Here is a 16,291-nt window from a genome sequence, read left to right as displayed (position 1 = left end):
AGCTAATAAAATAGATCATTGTTTATGAACACTTAATTCCTCTATCTCCTCTAATAAATTTCAGCTTATTTTCAGTAGCTATTCTATCTCTCCCTCTTTCTCTTTCTCTCTCCCCTACAAAATTTCTCACGACTGTATCTCTCTTTTGATGAACTGGGTGAGAGAAATGAAAAAGCAGAAAACTGTTCTCTAATTTTTAGGAAGATAATTAAAAATTAAAAATAGATATTAAGGGATAAACTGGAAATGAGTATATATCCTTTTACATTAATAAAAGATAATGAATTAAATAAGAAAATGTTGATGTGGACATAATTACAGCACCCTAGTTAAAATTTTAAAAGTTTAATCAAAACTGAAAATACTACAAATATTTAGTTTAAAAAATATGAAAAAGAAGTGGTAGAATCTAATTTTCCCTAAATATAGAAAAATGTTGATGTGGCAATTGGTCAAAGCCTCTTAATCAAATCTTAGAAAGGAACCAATGTTTGATCTAAAATGTATTGAAAAAATGCAGGGGATTCTAATTCCTCCTATATTTAATTTTAAATTAGGGTTCATGAATTATGTGAATTTTCAGATTGGTTAAGATTAATCCCAACCGTCCAATCATACTTGGGGTTGTCACTTCTCAGTCTCTGAGTCTCTCACATGCTGTCACATTATTTATTTTTCTACTCCGCCTCTATCTCTCCTCTACCCACCTTCTCCGAGTCTCAACTCTAGGCACCACATTGTACCCCCTCTCTCTCATGTTCTCGATTTTGCCTCATATTTCTCTCCAATTCTCTACAAGCGACTCTTGAGCCCCAAAATCAAGATATTTGTTTCGAAATCTAAAGTTTTGTTTGAATTATTTTCGAACTAAGATTGGTATTCAAAATCTAGGGTTTTGTTTCAGCATATTTTTGTGTTTGATTTCTAAGGTTTGTCAAAATTGGGGTTTCTTTGATTGTTTCTGTACTTGGATTTGGATTTCTGAATTTGGAAAAAATTGATTCGATATGCAGGTGAAGTGTTAATTCAATTGTCATGATACGCATGGATTTGGATTTTTGAATTTGGATTTCTAGAGTATTTTTGGGTTGATTCGTATATATGCAAAGTCGCACCCATTATGATTTCATCTTTTGCCGTCTACTGTTCTACAAGGATCAAAACACAAGTGAGAATCCGGCGAGGATCCTAAAATCACATTCATTCATCGTATATCGTACAATTAGAAATTATAGTAATTTTTTTATTTAAAATTGAATATAAATAAAACTTGACGAAAACTAGTTGTACGATGAACGATGAACGAATGTGATTGGAGGATCTTCGGGATCCTCACAAAGAGGATCCGGCGAGGATCTTATCTCTCAAAACACAACCAAAGACAAACAATGTCACTTCTTCATCTGCTCCTTGTACATGATCAAAGATTCAAAACACAACTAGAAACAGTTCCAAACTGTATCGAAATATCAAAAAAATTTCAAAATCTTGATATTCAAGAATACCAAAATTTCAATTTAATTTTGATTTTTGAAATCTTATCTCAAAAGAAATCAGTTCAGAATTCAGTTTGACCTTTTTGGTTAGGGATCCAAAATCCGAACAACCCTAAGATATGATCGATTGTGACCTTGTAGGTAAGTTGTTGTAGACGATCACCTTGGTCCATCAACCACATGATAATAAACCCTACCTGCTGGCTCCTAATACAACCACGTGACAGCATGAGAGGTTGATGCCCTAGTTGTTTATTTTTTAAGGATAAAAAGGCAGAAACACACCACCACCCACACAAGGAGCCTTTTTTTATCCAGATAAAGGAGGAGGTGAGAGAAAAGGAAGAGACACATGTATATATATTGGCTTAATGCGTAGCACTACTGTTGGTTCCCGTGCACCCTCAACGTGCTCTTTCTCATTTTACTTTTTTTCTCTCGGTCTTCAACATCCTCGATAACACTCACAAAACAGTGCTTTTTTTTTTTTTTCATTATTTTTGTTTCAGGTAAAGCCTTTCCTCAGCAGGATATTTTATTACCAATTAACAAAATTTTGTACTTATAGCTGAAATTATTTATATTACAAAACACTACAAAAAAATCATTCTAAGAAGAATCAATTAAAATTAATTTTGTTTTGTCAATTATTTTACCACAAATAGACGATGTTTAATGCTTTCGCTAAATTCGTCCATTTATTTATATGATTAAACGATTTCATATTTTATTTTTTAGATATTATTTTTACAGAGTGCTTTATTATATGACGATTCTGATAATAAATACGCAACTTGTAAATCGACCAAATAATCAATTGAGTAAGAACTCTACCCCATTACTGAATACTTTGTCACTTCCTCTACCTACATTTTAAGGTTTTTATCACAAATGATCCCTGAAATTAACTCTCACTATCAAGATGGTCCCTGAAAATTAAAAATTAATCAATTTAGTCCCTGGAAATAGGTGTCACAAATCAATGTGGTCCTTCCATCACAATTCTATTAAAAATTCCGTTAAGTGCTCTTGTTGTACATAAATGGGTCCCACAAGATTTACGGGTTTTTATCACAAATGGTCCCTAAAATTGACTCACACCATCAAGATGATTCCTAAAATTGACCTACACTAGCAATATGGTCCTAGAAATTGAAAATCAATCAATGTAGTCTTTGAAAATAAGTGTCGCAAATCAATAGGATCATTCTGCCACAATGATGTAATTATGTGCTGATGTGGGTTAATAATTAATTAAGAGTGATGTTATTCCCACCCCATTGTCGTATTTTTTTTTCACCCACATTTTATTGAATTTTTTAATTACAAATTTGTTCATTTGTAAAATGACTGATAAGGACATTAATTATCCTCTTTTGCGTTAAAAAAATGGTTGGGTTGCACGCTCAGTCTATTTTAAACCATAACTCATATTTCCATCTCTTTTCATCTAGAGAAAGCAAAAAATAAAAAAATAAAAAAAATAAAAAGGATTTAGAAGATGAATTTTTCATTGAAGAAGTAGAAGATGACGCTTCTATGGACGAGGTAGAATATTATGTTTGTATTGAAGAGGTAAAAGAATAATTTTGTATGTGGGTCTTTTGCATTTGCCGTACCGTATATATGTCGTCAAAGTTTTCCTTTTGAATTTGGATACCTCTATGCTTTCCAATTGAATTGGCATAAAATTCATTGAAGAAGTAGAAGATGACGCTTCTATGGAATAGGTAGAATATTATGTTTCTATTGAAGAGGTAAAAGAATAATTTTGTATGTGGGTCTTTTGCATTTGCCGTACCGTATATATGTCGTCAAAGTTTTCCTTTTGAATTTGGATACCTCTATGCTTTCCAATTGAATTGGCATAAAATTCATTGAAGAAGTAGAAGATGACGCTTCTATGGAATAGGTAGAATATTATGTTTCTATTGAAGAGGTAAAAGAATAATTTTGTATGTGGGTCTTTTGCATTTGCCGTACCGTATATATGTCGTCAAAGTTTTCATTTTGAATTTGGATACCTCTATGCTTTCCAATTGAATTGGCATACTTGTGACTTCTAGATCAGCAAAAAGGATTTGTGCAACATATCCTTATTTTTATTGCTTATTTGAATTTGGCCAACATATGTTGAGAAACACAAAACTCACCTACAAAATTTTTTAAGCAAATCCAACAATCTTTTCCTTTTTTGTTGTTTCATTGACGTGTGCATTTTAGAACGCTTGGAATGAATCAACAGAACCCTGGCAAGAGAGCCAGTTGAAATACCACGTCTGTGATGCATTATGAAAATTATATGCGGTTTTATAATTTCATATGTATGCATATGTTAAAGGTTATTTTGGAAATAATAGTGAGTGGGGAAATGACATTTTAATTTTTTAACTTTTTAAGGTGGGTGGGATTATAACATGGGTGGAGAAATATGACAATGTGGTGGGTCTAGTAGCTCTATTAATTAAAAAAGTTGTCTAAATACCTTTTTGCACAATGAAATTTTTTTTTCTTATAATAGGGCCTACTCCGAAGACAGCTCATTTCCATAAATTCTGAAAGACACAAGACTTAACCAAGGCCTAAGAGGGGGTGTGAAAATAGTTTTCAACCAACAATGGACGCACCTCAGTTATAACCTCATTATCTCAAGGCAGACGTCATCGTTCTTTGCATCACCAGACCATCAGGGAAGTGACGAACAAGCTCTCCAAGATTAAGGTTGTGAGGATATTGATCGCCTAAATGTTAACGGTGATGTTCCAGAAGTCGTTGACAATGGGCCAAGCTGTCACCAAAGGTGATCTCGATCTAGGTTCAATTCGGTGAAGGGTGTTGAAATGTGTAAAGATGGGGTGTATTAAGATTTTTTTATTAGAGAATAGAGAGTGAATGATGTATAGAAATGTAGACTGGGATCAGAGGTGATTGTAGGACTGGGTTTTTGGGTTGACAATTTTTTTTTATTAACTATTAAATTGTTAAGCCTATTTGTATTTTTTTTTTAATTTAATTAGACTTGTGTGACCTATTTATGTATCACATCAGGACATAACAGAATTTTTGGCAGAATTATGACGGAATGACTACATTGATTTGAGACACTTACTTGAGGGATTACATTGATCAATTTTTAATTTCATGGATCATTTTGATGTCATGGGTTAATTTCAAGAACTATTTGTGAGAGAAAAATACTTATGGGGCCCATTTGTTTGCCATATCTGTACTTAAAAGATTTTTTTAACAGAATTATGACGAAATAACCACATTAATTTGCGACACCTATTTTCAGGAACTACATTGATTGATTTTCAGTTTCATAGATTATCTTGATAGTGAGGATCAATTTCATGAATCATTTGTGATAAAAATCCTACATTTTATGTTTATAAAGCTTTGTTGAGGTCCTCTCTGACACCACCCATTACTGTCCTTCAATGCCTCCCAAAAAGCCTGAGTTTTAACATTTCTGAAGAAAAAGAAAAAAAAGCCATCGATTCGTTACCATTTCTATGGATGTTTTATGTAATAAAATTTAGTAATTTGCAAGTTGAGAGAGGACATCAGCAATTCGGAGGATTTACAGACTGCGTACACTGCTATATTTTGTGTTATTGACATTCTTATTCATTAACACAATGTTATACCAAGGACTCGCATTATTGTGGTAGAATATTAGACGAAAACGTCACGTAACGCCGGTAACGCTGTACTCTCGAAACCTGAACACCCTTTTCATATAATACTTTATTGAATGAATCTTTTTATTGTTTTCCTTTTTCCATCAAATTGATTGAATGAATCTTAAGCTTTAGCTGAACAAGTCACATTCTTGGGTTTCACTCTCAAACTTTCTTTATCAATCTTTAGAGTGAAAAAAAGAGGTGGCACTTTCGTACAAGCCACGGTCACCCCCACCAGCATTATCTGTCACTTTGTGTTCTCTCTCTCAGCCTCCTACTTCGCTGCTGTAAATGCAGCTGGGTTTTAGTTTTACTGTATTATCTCATGGGGAAGAAGGCAGGCACTTCCTGGTTGACTGCTGTCAAAAGGGCTTTCAGATCTCCCACTAAAGACGACGAAGATCGAAAGGTCCATTCTTCTTGTTTAAAACCCAAAATCTGTTCACTTTCTCTGTTTTTTGCATCTCTGTTTTTGTTACTGGGCAGCAAATCCAGATAATGTGAATATACCTTTATTTTTCTGGGGTTCGTGCAGAAAAGAGAGAAGCGAAGGTGGATTTTCAGAAAACCCACAAATTTTAACCAACAAGAAACCGTGACCCAAGAAGCAGCTGCGGAGCAAAAGCATATTTCAGCAGCTGCGGAGCAAAAGCATGTTTCAGCAGCTGCAGAGCAAAAGCACATGCTTGCTGTGGCGGTGGCCACGGCGGAGGCGGCAAAGGCTACCGCCCACGCAGCCGCTGAGGTAGCTCGGCTGACTAGGCCTTCCAATCATGCCAGAGAACACTACTACGCCATTGTTATCCAGACAGCCTTCAGAGGATACTTGGTAGGTTTACAGCATTTAATATGACTAGATCTAAACTTCTGTTTGGTTGCTGGGAAAGTTAAACGAGAAAATGGGAAACTGGGTTTTGATTGTTGTGTGATTTTGTTTGTGGTTTAGGCAAGGAGGGCGCTTCGTGCGCTTAAAGGGCTTGTGAAGTTGCAGGCCTTGGTGAGAGGCCACAATGTGAGGAAGCAAGCAAAGATGACGCTTAAGTGCATGCAGGCTCTGGTTCGGGTGCAGGCTCGGGTGCTCGATCAGCGCACCAGGCTTTCTCACGAAGGCAGCAGACAGTCTGCGTTTAGTGACACCACTAGTAGCGTTTGGGAATCGCGGTATCTTCAAGACATTTCGGATAGGAAATCCATGGTGAGTTAGATTCATTCCCGAATAGCAACAATGTTTAATTCTGAAATGCTAATCGACGATGATTTAAGTCTTTTTCCTGCTTTTGACATTGAAAATTGCAAAGCGGAAAGAAAGGAATTGGCCGATAACTATTTCGTTTTAGTTTTAAGTTGTCGTGTGAATGTGTTAGATATGAAAATTGAAAACCAAAAATAAAAAATGGGAACTCTTTTAAGAAAGAAAGAAACTGTGTGCCCTAGTTCAACTTCAAGTCCCGCTCCGTACATATTAGAGTAGTTTACAATATTCCCTTGTCGAACAAAAATTTGTGCGCAATGTTACTCAAAGATACCTAGTGAAAGTAGTTTTTTTTTCTTTTACAATGTTAGTGGAACATAGATTTCTTGCCCTCTCTTGCTTTCACTTACAAGAAAGAAAGAAAGAAACAGAGTAGTTCAAGTAATTGAATTTGTGTGCTATTGTGCGTAGCAGTCTAGAGAGGGAAGTAGCATAGCAGATGATTGGGATGAACGTCCTCACACCATTGAGGAAGTAAAAGCCATGTTGCAGCAACGGAAAGAAGCTGCAATGAAGAGTGAGAAATCGTTGTCCCAAGCCTTTTCTCAACAGGTCTGTTATCCACTTGAATCCGTAGTAGCTCTGTTATTTCTTTTTTTCTTTTTCTCAATGGTTTCATTTCATTCATGAGCTAATTGGTCTCAATTTTCTGCGTGATTGAAGCTATGGAGGAACAGAAGGACCCCGTCTATGGGAAATGAGGATGAGCTTGAAGAGAGACCTAAATGGCTCGCGCCAAAGCCATGGGAGACCAGAGGAAGACCTTCAACTGACCGGAGAGACCCCATTAAAACAGTCGAAATCGACACCCCTCAGCCTTATGTTAATTTACCACCAAACTACAGAAGATCAAGTGCAAGCCAATACCACCAACACCAACACCAACAACAAAGACCCAGTTCACCAAAACAAAGACCTGGCTCACCAAAACAAAGACCCAGCTCACCACTCCATAGAGATCGAGCCTACCAAAACCAACCCCTTCATCATCACTCCCCTATCACACCCTCACCATCAAAAACCCAGCCTTTCCTAGTCCGGTCTGCAAGCCCTCATTGCGTTAGAGAAGATAGAAGCTCCAATGCATCTCAAACTCCAAGCCTTAGGTCCAACTATTTCTACACTGGTGCTGTGCACCAACAACATAGCAGCAGGGCGGGTAGTACAAGTAATAGTAGCATTGCCAATTCTGGTGCTGCGTTGCCTAATTACATGGCTGCAACCGAGTCTGCCAAGGCTCGGATACGCTCTCAGAGCGCACCACGGCAAAGGCCATCTACACCAGACCGGGAACGAGCAGCTGGATCAGCAAAGAAAAGGCTCTCGTTTCCAGCTCCTGATCCTTACGGCCTGGCAATGGGGTATGGAGGTTATGGATACAGCTTGAGGAGTCCAAGCTTTAAGAGTGTGAGTGCATCGCATTTCAGCGTGGAGCAACAGTCTAACTATTCTTGTTGCACTGAGAGTCATGGTGGTGAGATTTCCCCTTCTTCAACTAGTGACCTTAGAAGGTGGTTGAGGTGATTAATGGCTGAAACTGAAAGGGGGATTGTGAGCTATAACTTGTCACAATCTTTTATTCTGATTTGACCATTAAATAATGTTCTAGAGGCAATTGGGATGTAATTTTAGGGAGCAGTGAGTATTTGGGTAGGTAGTAGAAAGGATCTGATTGAAGGGTTTTTCCTTTCTAAGAGCAACTCCAACCTATCAAAGGCCCCCTAGGGCAACTTACTATTGAATCCCCTCAATGAACAGTAACCGTCTTTAATGAACAGTAACCGTCTTTTGTATCTTCACCCCAAACTGAATAGCTATGATAATAGGCAATAAAATATTAGTATTTTTTATTTTATAAAATAATACAAAATAATTTTATTTGTAATTTTGGATAAGATTTTTAATCATTCTCCTTGCGTTACGGGTCATTATCTGAAAAGACAATTTTTAGTGATAGATTTTGATAAAAATTTTATCCAATGTCGTCGTGCCATGTGTCTTTATCTTTTCAGAATCATTGATGATAAATTTTCGATAAGATTTTTAACCAATCACTTCGCGCCACGTGTCACAATCTGTTTACAATATTTGAGGATAGATTTCGATCAGATTTTTAACGAATGACTACATGCCACGTGGCATTATCTACAACCTAATCTTTTTTTTTCCTCTATAAAACCCACCATCCATCCTAAGAAATCACACACCAAAATCAAAATCTCTATCATTATTCATAGTTTCTACTTCTTTCTTACAATGTCTTCTTCAAGGAAGTCTTGGGAAATCGATGAGCAATAGAAATAATTGTTTAAGCAAGGGGAAGAAATGTTCAATCTCCAGGTGGGCGAAAATTAGACGGAAGAGGAATACGATGAGGAGCATAGAAGAAGAGATGACGAAGCAAGAAACCAAAGAGCCTCACATTCCCGTCGAGTCATCCAAGTTGTGGCTCAAATCTCCAGGCCCAGCCGTTCCGTAAACATTGATAAAAGCAGGCAACGGCGAGGTACAAATCTCTTGGACGATTATTTTGTCCGTAACAGTGCATTCCCTGATACGTACTTTAGACGACGTTTTAGAATGGAACGACATTTGTTCAACAAAATCGTGATTGCTGTTTGCAACCATGATTCTTACTTTGTGCAAAAGAAGGATGTTTTTGGTGTCATTCCTGAACAAAAAATTATTGTTGCCTTGCGGATGTTTACATATGGAGCATCTGCAAACCAAGTGGATGAGATAGCGATGATGGGGAAATCAACCATTCTTGAGTCCTTGATGAGGTTTTGCTCTACAATCAAATTTATCTACACCACAGAGTACCTCCGGAGACCTACTGAGATAGACTTGCAAAGGCTTATGAAGAAGGGCGAGATGTGAGGTTTTCCTGGGATAATTGGAAGCATTGACTATATGCACTAGACCTGGAAAAACTGTCCAAGTGCATGGCAAAAAGCTTATGGGGACAGAAAATGAGCAAAAAGTATCATTTTGGAAGCGGTGACATCATTTGACACATGGATTTGACACACTTTTTTTGATGTTCAATGTCCTTTTCTAATCCCTAGTGTTCAACGATGTCCTGCAAGGAAAAACACCAAGAGTCATATATTGAGTCAACGAACATAAGTATCACGGACCATACTACCTAGCAGACGACATTTACCCAAGGTGGTCATCGTTTATCAAAACAGCGCCACATCCTCGAAGTGCAAAGAAAAAACACTTTGCAAGCTGTCAAGAGGGGTATAGGAAGGATGTGGAGTGTTATTTTGGTATCCTCCAAGCTCGTTAGGCGATTGTCAAGGGTGCTGCCAGAATATTTGATTTAGAGTCGCTTCGATCCATCATGATGACGTGCATCATTCTTCACAAGCGCAGCAATAGGAGCGTGCTGATAACCTGTTGTAGCCTATTTATCTGACTAAAGGTTAAGGGCCAGCGGCAAGGGAAGAGAGAGAGGAAAGATGTGTTTGTAGAATCATAGAGGAATATGTGTGTTGAGGATATGTTATCCCCCTACGTAGTGCCTTTATTCATAGTAGTAAAAAGGGAGAAGAAATCCTTCATCCCCAAGAAATACAAGTACATATAGGAAAGAATAACTAGAATCAAATCAAATCTAAGATTTACAAAATCACATTTAAACTAAGAAAGTTCATAACAACAAGGAAATAAGTATTTATAATAAGACTACATTGTAGCCCTAGCAAAACAAACAAAACTTCCCTCTTGAGCTTTTTGCTGCAACCCCCTTTTTTTGACCAAAAAAAAAACTCTTCCCTCTTGAGCTTTTTGCTTCAGCCCCTTTGAAATATGATGTTTTTTCCCCCCTTATTTGGTGGCTGAACAACAAACAATGAGAATGAATATGCTTATAAAACCCCACCTCCTTTGCCATAGTGATGTAAATAAGTTGAGTCATTGTATGATGGCATGAGTTCAAACTCCGTCAGTGGTTAATTTTACATTTAATCTAACAAAATTTATCGTTTGACAAAAAAAAAAGGTATAAAGGAAAATTAAAAAATAAAAACTTAATTTCCTAACTCTAATTTCTTTTGAAATTCCATATTAATAAAATAAATGGGCGTTTTGATATAGGTGTTTGAGTTTTTAACTTTATAGACTAAACATCTATTGCTTTTAGATATTTTATTAAACATTTTCCCTACAATTTGGGAGTCTCATCCATCATAACTATTAGTTATTCATACCAAAATTACAGATCTTACAACTACCTAAATTCTTCACATCAAGATAAAAGTGCAAAGATATTGAAACAAATTTCCCACAATCTAGCTCCTTTGATTCCTTTTAAAGATAAATATATGAAAAAAAAAATGATTATATACAATTTATTAGGAAATAAAATACCTTGCCGTTTGATTTTTGTTTTCCTTTGAATGAAGAAATAACAATACCATTTAAGATATTTGATCAAACAAAAAATTTAAATATAAACTGTAACCGTTCCCTAATTTTATGATTTTATTAATTTTAAAGAAGTGAATTACGAAAATACCCCTAAAGGCGAGATTGTTGACTTTCGTTGACTGACATTTCGTGACGTGTATGACCTATTATTTTACTGTATTCTCGAAGTACTTACGGTACGAACACGTAGGCGCAAACATAATCGAATTTGGAGTTACGATGAAGGTTTTATGAAACTACAAATCTGGAAAATACTTTTGTAAAAATTATGATTTTGTTGTAAACTTCTTATTTAAGTGTGATTATGTAAATCCTAGATTAAATTTGATTCTAGTTATTCTACCCTATTAGGACTTGTAGTCCTTGGAGGAGAAGGATTTCTTCTCTCTCTTATTACTATGAATAAAGGCACTGCTTAGGGGGAATAACACATCATCTACATAACCCTACAAACACATATCTCTCTCTATTCTCTCTTTGTGCCGTCGGCCCTCTCTCTCCCTATCAGTTACACATAGGTCACAACTCATTATCAGCACACTCTTATTGCTGCGCTTAGGAATCTGATGTGGAAGTTTTATACATCAAACCAGTTCATCAATATCATCCAGTTCATCAATATCATCACGCAATCAGGTTCTTTCAAAACAACGGTTTTCATCTCGATATTTTTGCAGCCCTGATCGCATGAACATTCACCATAATGCATGACCCAACTTTGCGTTCTTTGAATTTTAGATTCTACATAAATTGTGTATGCATTATATCCATAATTGTTGAATTATGTGAATTGATATTACCATGAATTGCATCAAATATATGTCCATGCATTGAATTATTTAATTGAATATGTATGCAATTGCATTAATTTATAACCTAGAAATTAAGAAAAAGATTATTAAAATTAGAGTTTCTCAAAATCCATCCCATTATCATCGCAAGCCACTGGCTAGCCCAGCAACACCGTACCGAGTAGCGAGACCACCAGAGCCATGGGCTCTAGGTTTAAACCCAAAAACCCCGACGCCCTCCATGGAGACCCCATTCATTGTAGGTTGGCCTGCAACCAATCCTTGCACACGGGTCAACATTTTTTACGACCTGGAGCACGTCCCCAACAACGCTTGATCGAGATTCTATTGAATCTCATCGGATTTTTCAATTTTCCGATTCGAATTACTAAGGTTTTGGTTGAAACGTTGAGATTTCTCCATCTTCGTTCATAATCATGATCCCTATTGATTCACGAACTCGCCCCGAGAATTTTTTTTCCCAAAACATGGTCACCTAAAGCTGTGGCGCCGATCTTCTTCCCCGACAAACACACCCAGCGACGACTAGGGTGTTTTTGGTCCCAACCCGAGCCCAATTGAGCCTTGGTTTTCTCGGCCTAAATATATTTTATTTCCTTTTTAGCTCACCTGAAGCGGCCCAAACCATTAACTCGGCCTAATTCGACACTAGTCCATAGGGCTATGGTATTCCCCGTGCATAAAACCGCACCAAATCCCTACCCATATCTGGTGAGTCGGTGCACCTGCACCGTGACACACTTGATCACATCTGCATAGCTATGGTGCTCCCATCTACTGTGACGTACATGAATGCGTCCCCTGGGTAAATGTGTCCGCAACGCACCAAATTAGAGTTTTTTTTGGGTCTTTGGTTTTGGCCTTGATCAGTCTGTGCCCAACACAACCCAATTTCTTTGGGCCTAGACCTCACGGTTTCATTTTTCCCAGCCCATCTATGGGCTTTGGTCCATGTTTTTTCGACAATTTGGGTTTTATAATTTTTTCACCCACACTTTAAATTTGGCCCGAAGCCCAAATAATTAATTCAATTATAATTCTAGACCTGAAGTTCTATTTGCATATTTTCTTGTTGCATATTTATGTACATATATTTGTGTTTCTCTGTAGGAACACATGAACCTGAAGTTCATCATTCCTTTGAAACCTGAAGTTTCTAGAAACATGCCTTATTTGAAAACCTAAAGTTTTCCTTAAAAAAACATCACCCATGAAAACCCGAAGTTTTTTCATGTAAATTTAAACCAATACATATCTATTAGAACCTGAACCAATACATATCTATTAGAACCTGAATGTTCTACTCCTATGTGAATGGATTGATTTTTTCTCCATTACACTAACCACATCTTGTCTATTTATTTTGTGATAGGAACATGTCGAATTTGAACAAACACTTCACCTCTTTCTAGGTCTATGGAAGAAACTACCTCAAGTGGGTCCAAGATGTGAAGCTCCACTTCATTGCAAAGAATTTGTGTCCCGCCATTGAAGATAAGACGGACAACCCGGTTGCTGAAGCTGAGAAAGCCACTACGACGATCTTCATTCGAAGACACATTCATGATGCACAGCAAACCGAGTACCTTGCTGAGAAAGATCCATGAGCACTATGGGTTGCTTTGGCTGATCGTTTTGATTACCAAAAGGACATCTTCTTGCTTGAAGGAAGACATGACTAGCAACATTTGTGCTTCCAAGACTTTAAGTATGTGAATGAATAAAATTTAAGTTTGTGAAGGAATATAATTCTAAAGTTTGTCAAATTCGATCACTTCTCAAGTTCCGTAATGAGACCTTGACCAAAAATGATCTCCTGGAGAAGACCTATTCGACCTCTCTACTACTAATATTATCATGCATCAACAACATATGGCTTAGAAGTTCACTAAGTTTTCAGATTTGATCTCTGTTTTACTTCTCGCTGTGGTTCAAGAATAAGGACAAATCACCTGAAACCATGGATGTAGACATGTGCTACTGCTGTGGTTCAAATGACCATTGGTCCTGTGAAGCAGCTTCCCAGAAGGTTGTAACTTAATATTATTCTCGTCGTAAGAAGTTTGAATTAAACTTTGTGCAAGTGGAAGAACTGGAGAGTACCAAGATGGAGGTTTCTGACTCAGGAGGATACCACCTCTATGGAAGATTAGAATGTTCGACATGAACTATTTTTAGTTGAATTTAGAACCATAGGAGCCGAATTCCACCTAGTGGGCGAACCCCTCTTGTTTTTTGGTGTAATTTTGAACAATTTTCTTTATGTTTGGATTATTTATTGGTGATTTGTTTCTGCACATTAAGTTTTTTTAATTAATTACAACCCTTGAATACTTAAATTATCTTGAATGGATATTTGTTTTAAGAACTTTTATGCATGTGACCGATTCAAATTAATTTTTATTTCCAGGTATGAATAGTGGAAAAGTTAGTTGTATGGCAGATAGTGCAACCACGCACACCGTTTTGTGTGAACACATCTATTTCACTAACTTCATACCTAAGAATGCATCTCTGACAACCTTCTCAGGCCCATCCAACCTGATCAAAGGATACGATAAGGCACGTATAATGTTGTCCAATGGTACAATCTTGACCATTGATGGGGCATTTTATTCTCCAAGTTCCGGAAGAATGTTGTTGAGTTTTAAGGATATTAGAGATAATAATTACCACATTGAAACCTATGTAGAAAATGGAGTTGAATTTCTATGCATAACTTCCTACGAATATGGTCAGAAGCGTATTCTAGAGAAGATAAAGCATATCTCGAGTGGTCTGTATACTACGACCATATGCCCTATAAAATGCCACTATGTGGCCGACCCTACCTCTGGGACCGCGCACGAAATTACACTTTGGCATGATCGTTTGGGACATTCTGGACAAACAGCGATACGTCGTATCCTCAAATCATCACACGGGTATCCACTAATCCGAAATTTAGGTTCAATTTAAGGAATTGCATGTCAAACCTGCTATATGGAAAAGCTTATTATTAAGACTTCTTATGACAAAATTCCCTCGAATCCTCATATTTTTCTACAAAGGATTCAGGGGGGACATTTGTGGATCGATTCACCCTTCATACGGACCATTTAGATATTTTATGGTTTTGCTTAACACTTCCACACATTGGTCACATGTGTGCTTGTTGTCCACAAGGAACGCTGCATTCTCCAAACTATTGGCTCACGTTATTAAGCTTATGGCTCACCACCTTGATTATCCAATCAAATCTTTTTTATTTGATAATGCTGGAGAATTCACATTTAAAATTTTGTATGACTATTGCATGTTGGTTGGGGTTGAAGTTGAACATCCAATACCCCTATGTTCACACCCAGAACGGCATGGCAAAGGCATTCATTGAGTGCTTCCAAATGATTGCTTGATTGTTGGTCATACGTACCAAGCTCCTGATTGTTACTTCGGACTATACAATATTGCACACAGCCATGTTGGTCTGCCTAAGGCTTGTGGCGACCTAACCATATTGTGCCTTTCAATTGGTTACCAGATACAAACCCAACATATCACATCTACGCGTTTTGGTTGTGTGGCCTATGTACCGATTTCACCGCCCTTATGTACAAAAATGGGGCCACAACAAAGGATGGCAATCTATGTTGGATATGATTCTTCTTCAATCTTTCATTACTTAGAACTTTTCACTGGTGATCTTTTTACTGCTCGTTTCGCAGATTGTCACTTCTATAAGATAGTCTTCCCATTGTTAGGGGAGATAAAAACGTCACCATTCTTGAAGAACAACGCGAATTATTGTGGACGACTCCCACTTTGTCTCATTTAGATCCCCGCACCACTCAGCCTGAGATTGAAGTGTAACATGTATTAGATCTCCAAAGCATAGCTCAGAGCATGCCAGATGCTTTCACCAATCTAGCGTGAGTGACAAGATCTCATATTCCATCTACGAATGTGCCTGTAAAGATGGATGTACCAAATGTATAATGGACCCTCTTGGAGGCTTGGGATGCCACTTTGGCCGATTCACATACTTCAGTGGCTAGCCAATCATCTACCCCTACATATAAGTATGGCAGACCACTTGTTCAAAGGATTCACACCCCTGGAAGAGGAAACACACAATATAGGCCCCTGAAGAGCCTACTGTGATTCTGACTGTCGCCTACTGATTCTATCCAATTTATGAGGATATTTCAGATTACAGAACCATCTGAGTGAGTAATTGACTAGTCAGGGATATATGAACAACAAACTATGCCCTTGTGTGTTCATTAAGAAGTCATATTCCGGTTTTACGATTGTTGCAGTATATATTGATGACATAAACCTCATCAAAACTCCTGTAGAGTTCCAAAGAACTACCGTGCACCTGAAGTCAGAATTTTAGATGAATGATTTAGGAAAGACTTGATACTATCTCAATCTCGAGATAGAGCACCATTCAGATAGAATCTTAGTACATCATTGAACTACACCCAGAATGTGTTGCGCCACTTTAACAAGGATAAAGTGAAGCCTTCGAGTACTCTTATGGTCATTCGATTACTAGATGCAAAATGAGATCCCTTTCGTCCGAAAGAGGATGATGAAGAGATTTTAGAGCCTGAAGTTCCTTAT

General features: G+C 37.3%; 1 protein-coding gene across 2 annotated transcripts; it reads left to right on the top strand.

Annotated features, from left to right (window-relative positions):
- The first annotated feature begins 5,131 nt into the window (after window positions 1-5,131).
- Window positions 5,132-8,233, top strand: LOC137734924 (protein IQ-DOMAIN 17). 2 transcript variants are annotated; one of them, XM_068474255.2, is made up of 5 exons: window positions 5,132-5,591; window positions 5,718-6,011; window positions 6,129-6,377; window positions 6,849-6,986; window positions 7,098-8,233. In XM_068474255.2, the coding sequence occupies exons 1-5, from the start codon at window positions 5,508-5,510 to the stop codon at window positions 7,956-7,958; spliced, it is 1,626 nt and encodes a 541-aa protein (XP_068330356.2). In that variant the 5' UTR covers window positions 5,132-5,507; the 3' UTR covers window positions 7,959-8,233. The 2 variants fall into 2 exon arrangements, with proteins under 2 accessions (XP_068330356.2, XP_068330354.2); XM_068474253.2 differs by having other exon boundaries at window positions 5,203-5,591; window positions 6,846-6,986.
- The last annotated feature ends 8,058 nt before the right edge of the window (window positions 8,234-16,291 follow it).

Source organism: Pyrus communis, chromosome 7 (genome assembly GCF_041283825.1).
Source record: "Pyrus communis isolate YQ-2024b chromosome 7, ASM4128382v1, whole genome shotgun sequence".
Taxonomy (NCBI): Eukaryota; Viridiplantae; Streptophyta; class Magnoliopsida; order Rosales; family Rosaceae; genus Pyrus; species Pyrus communis.
This window is presented reverse-complemented; position numbering and strand designations above follow the sequence as displayed.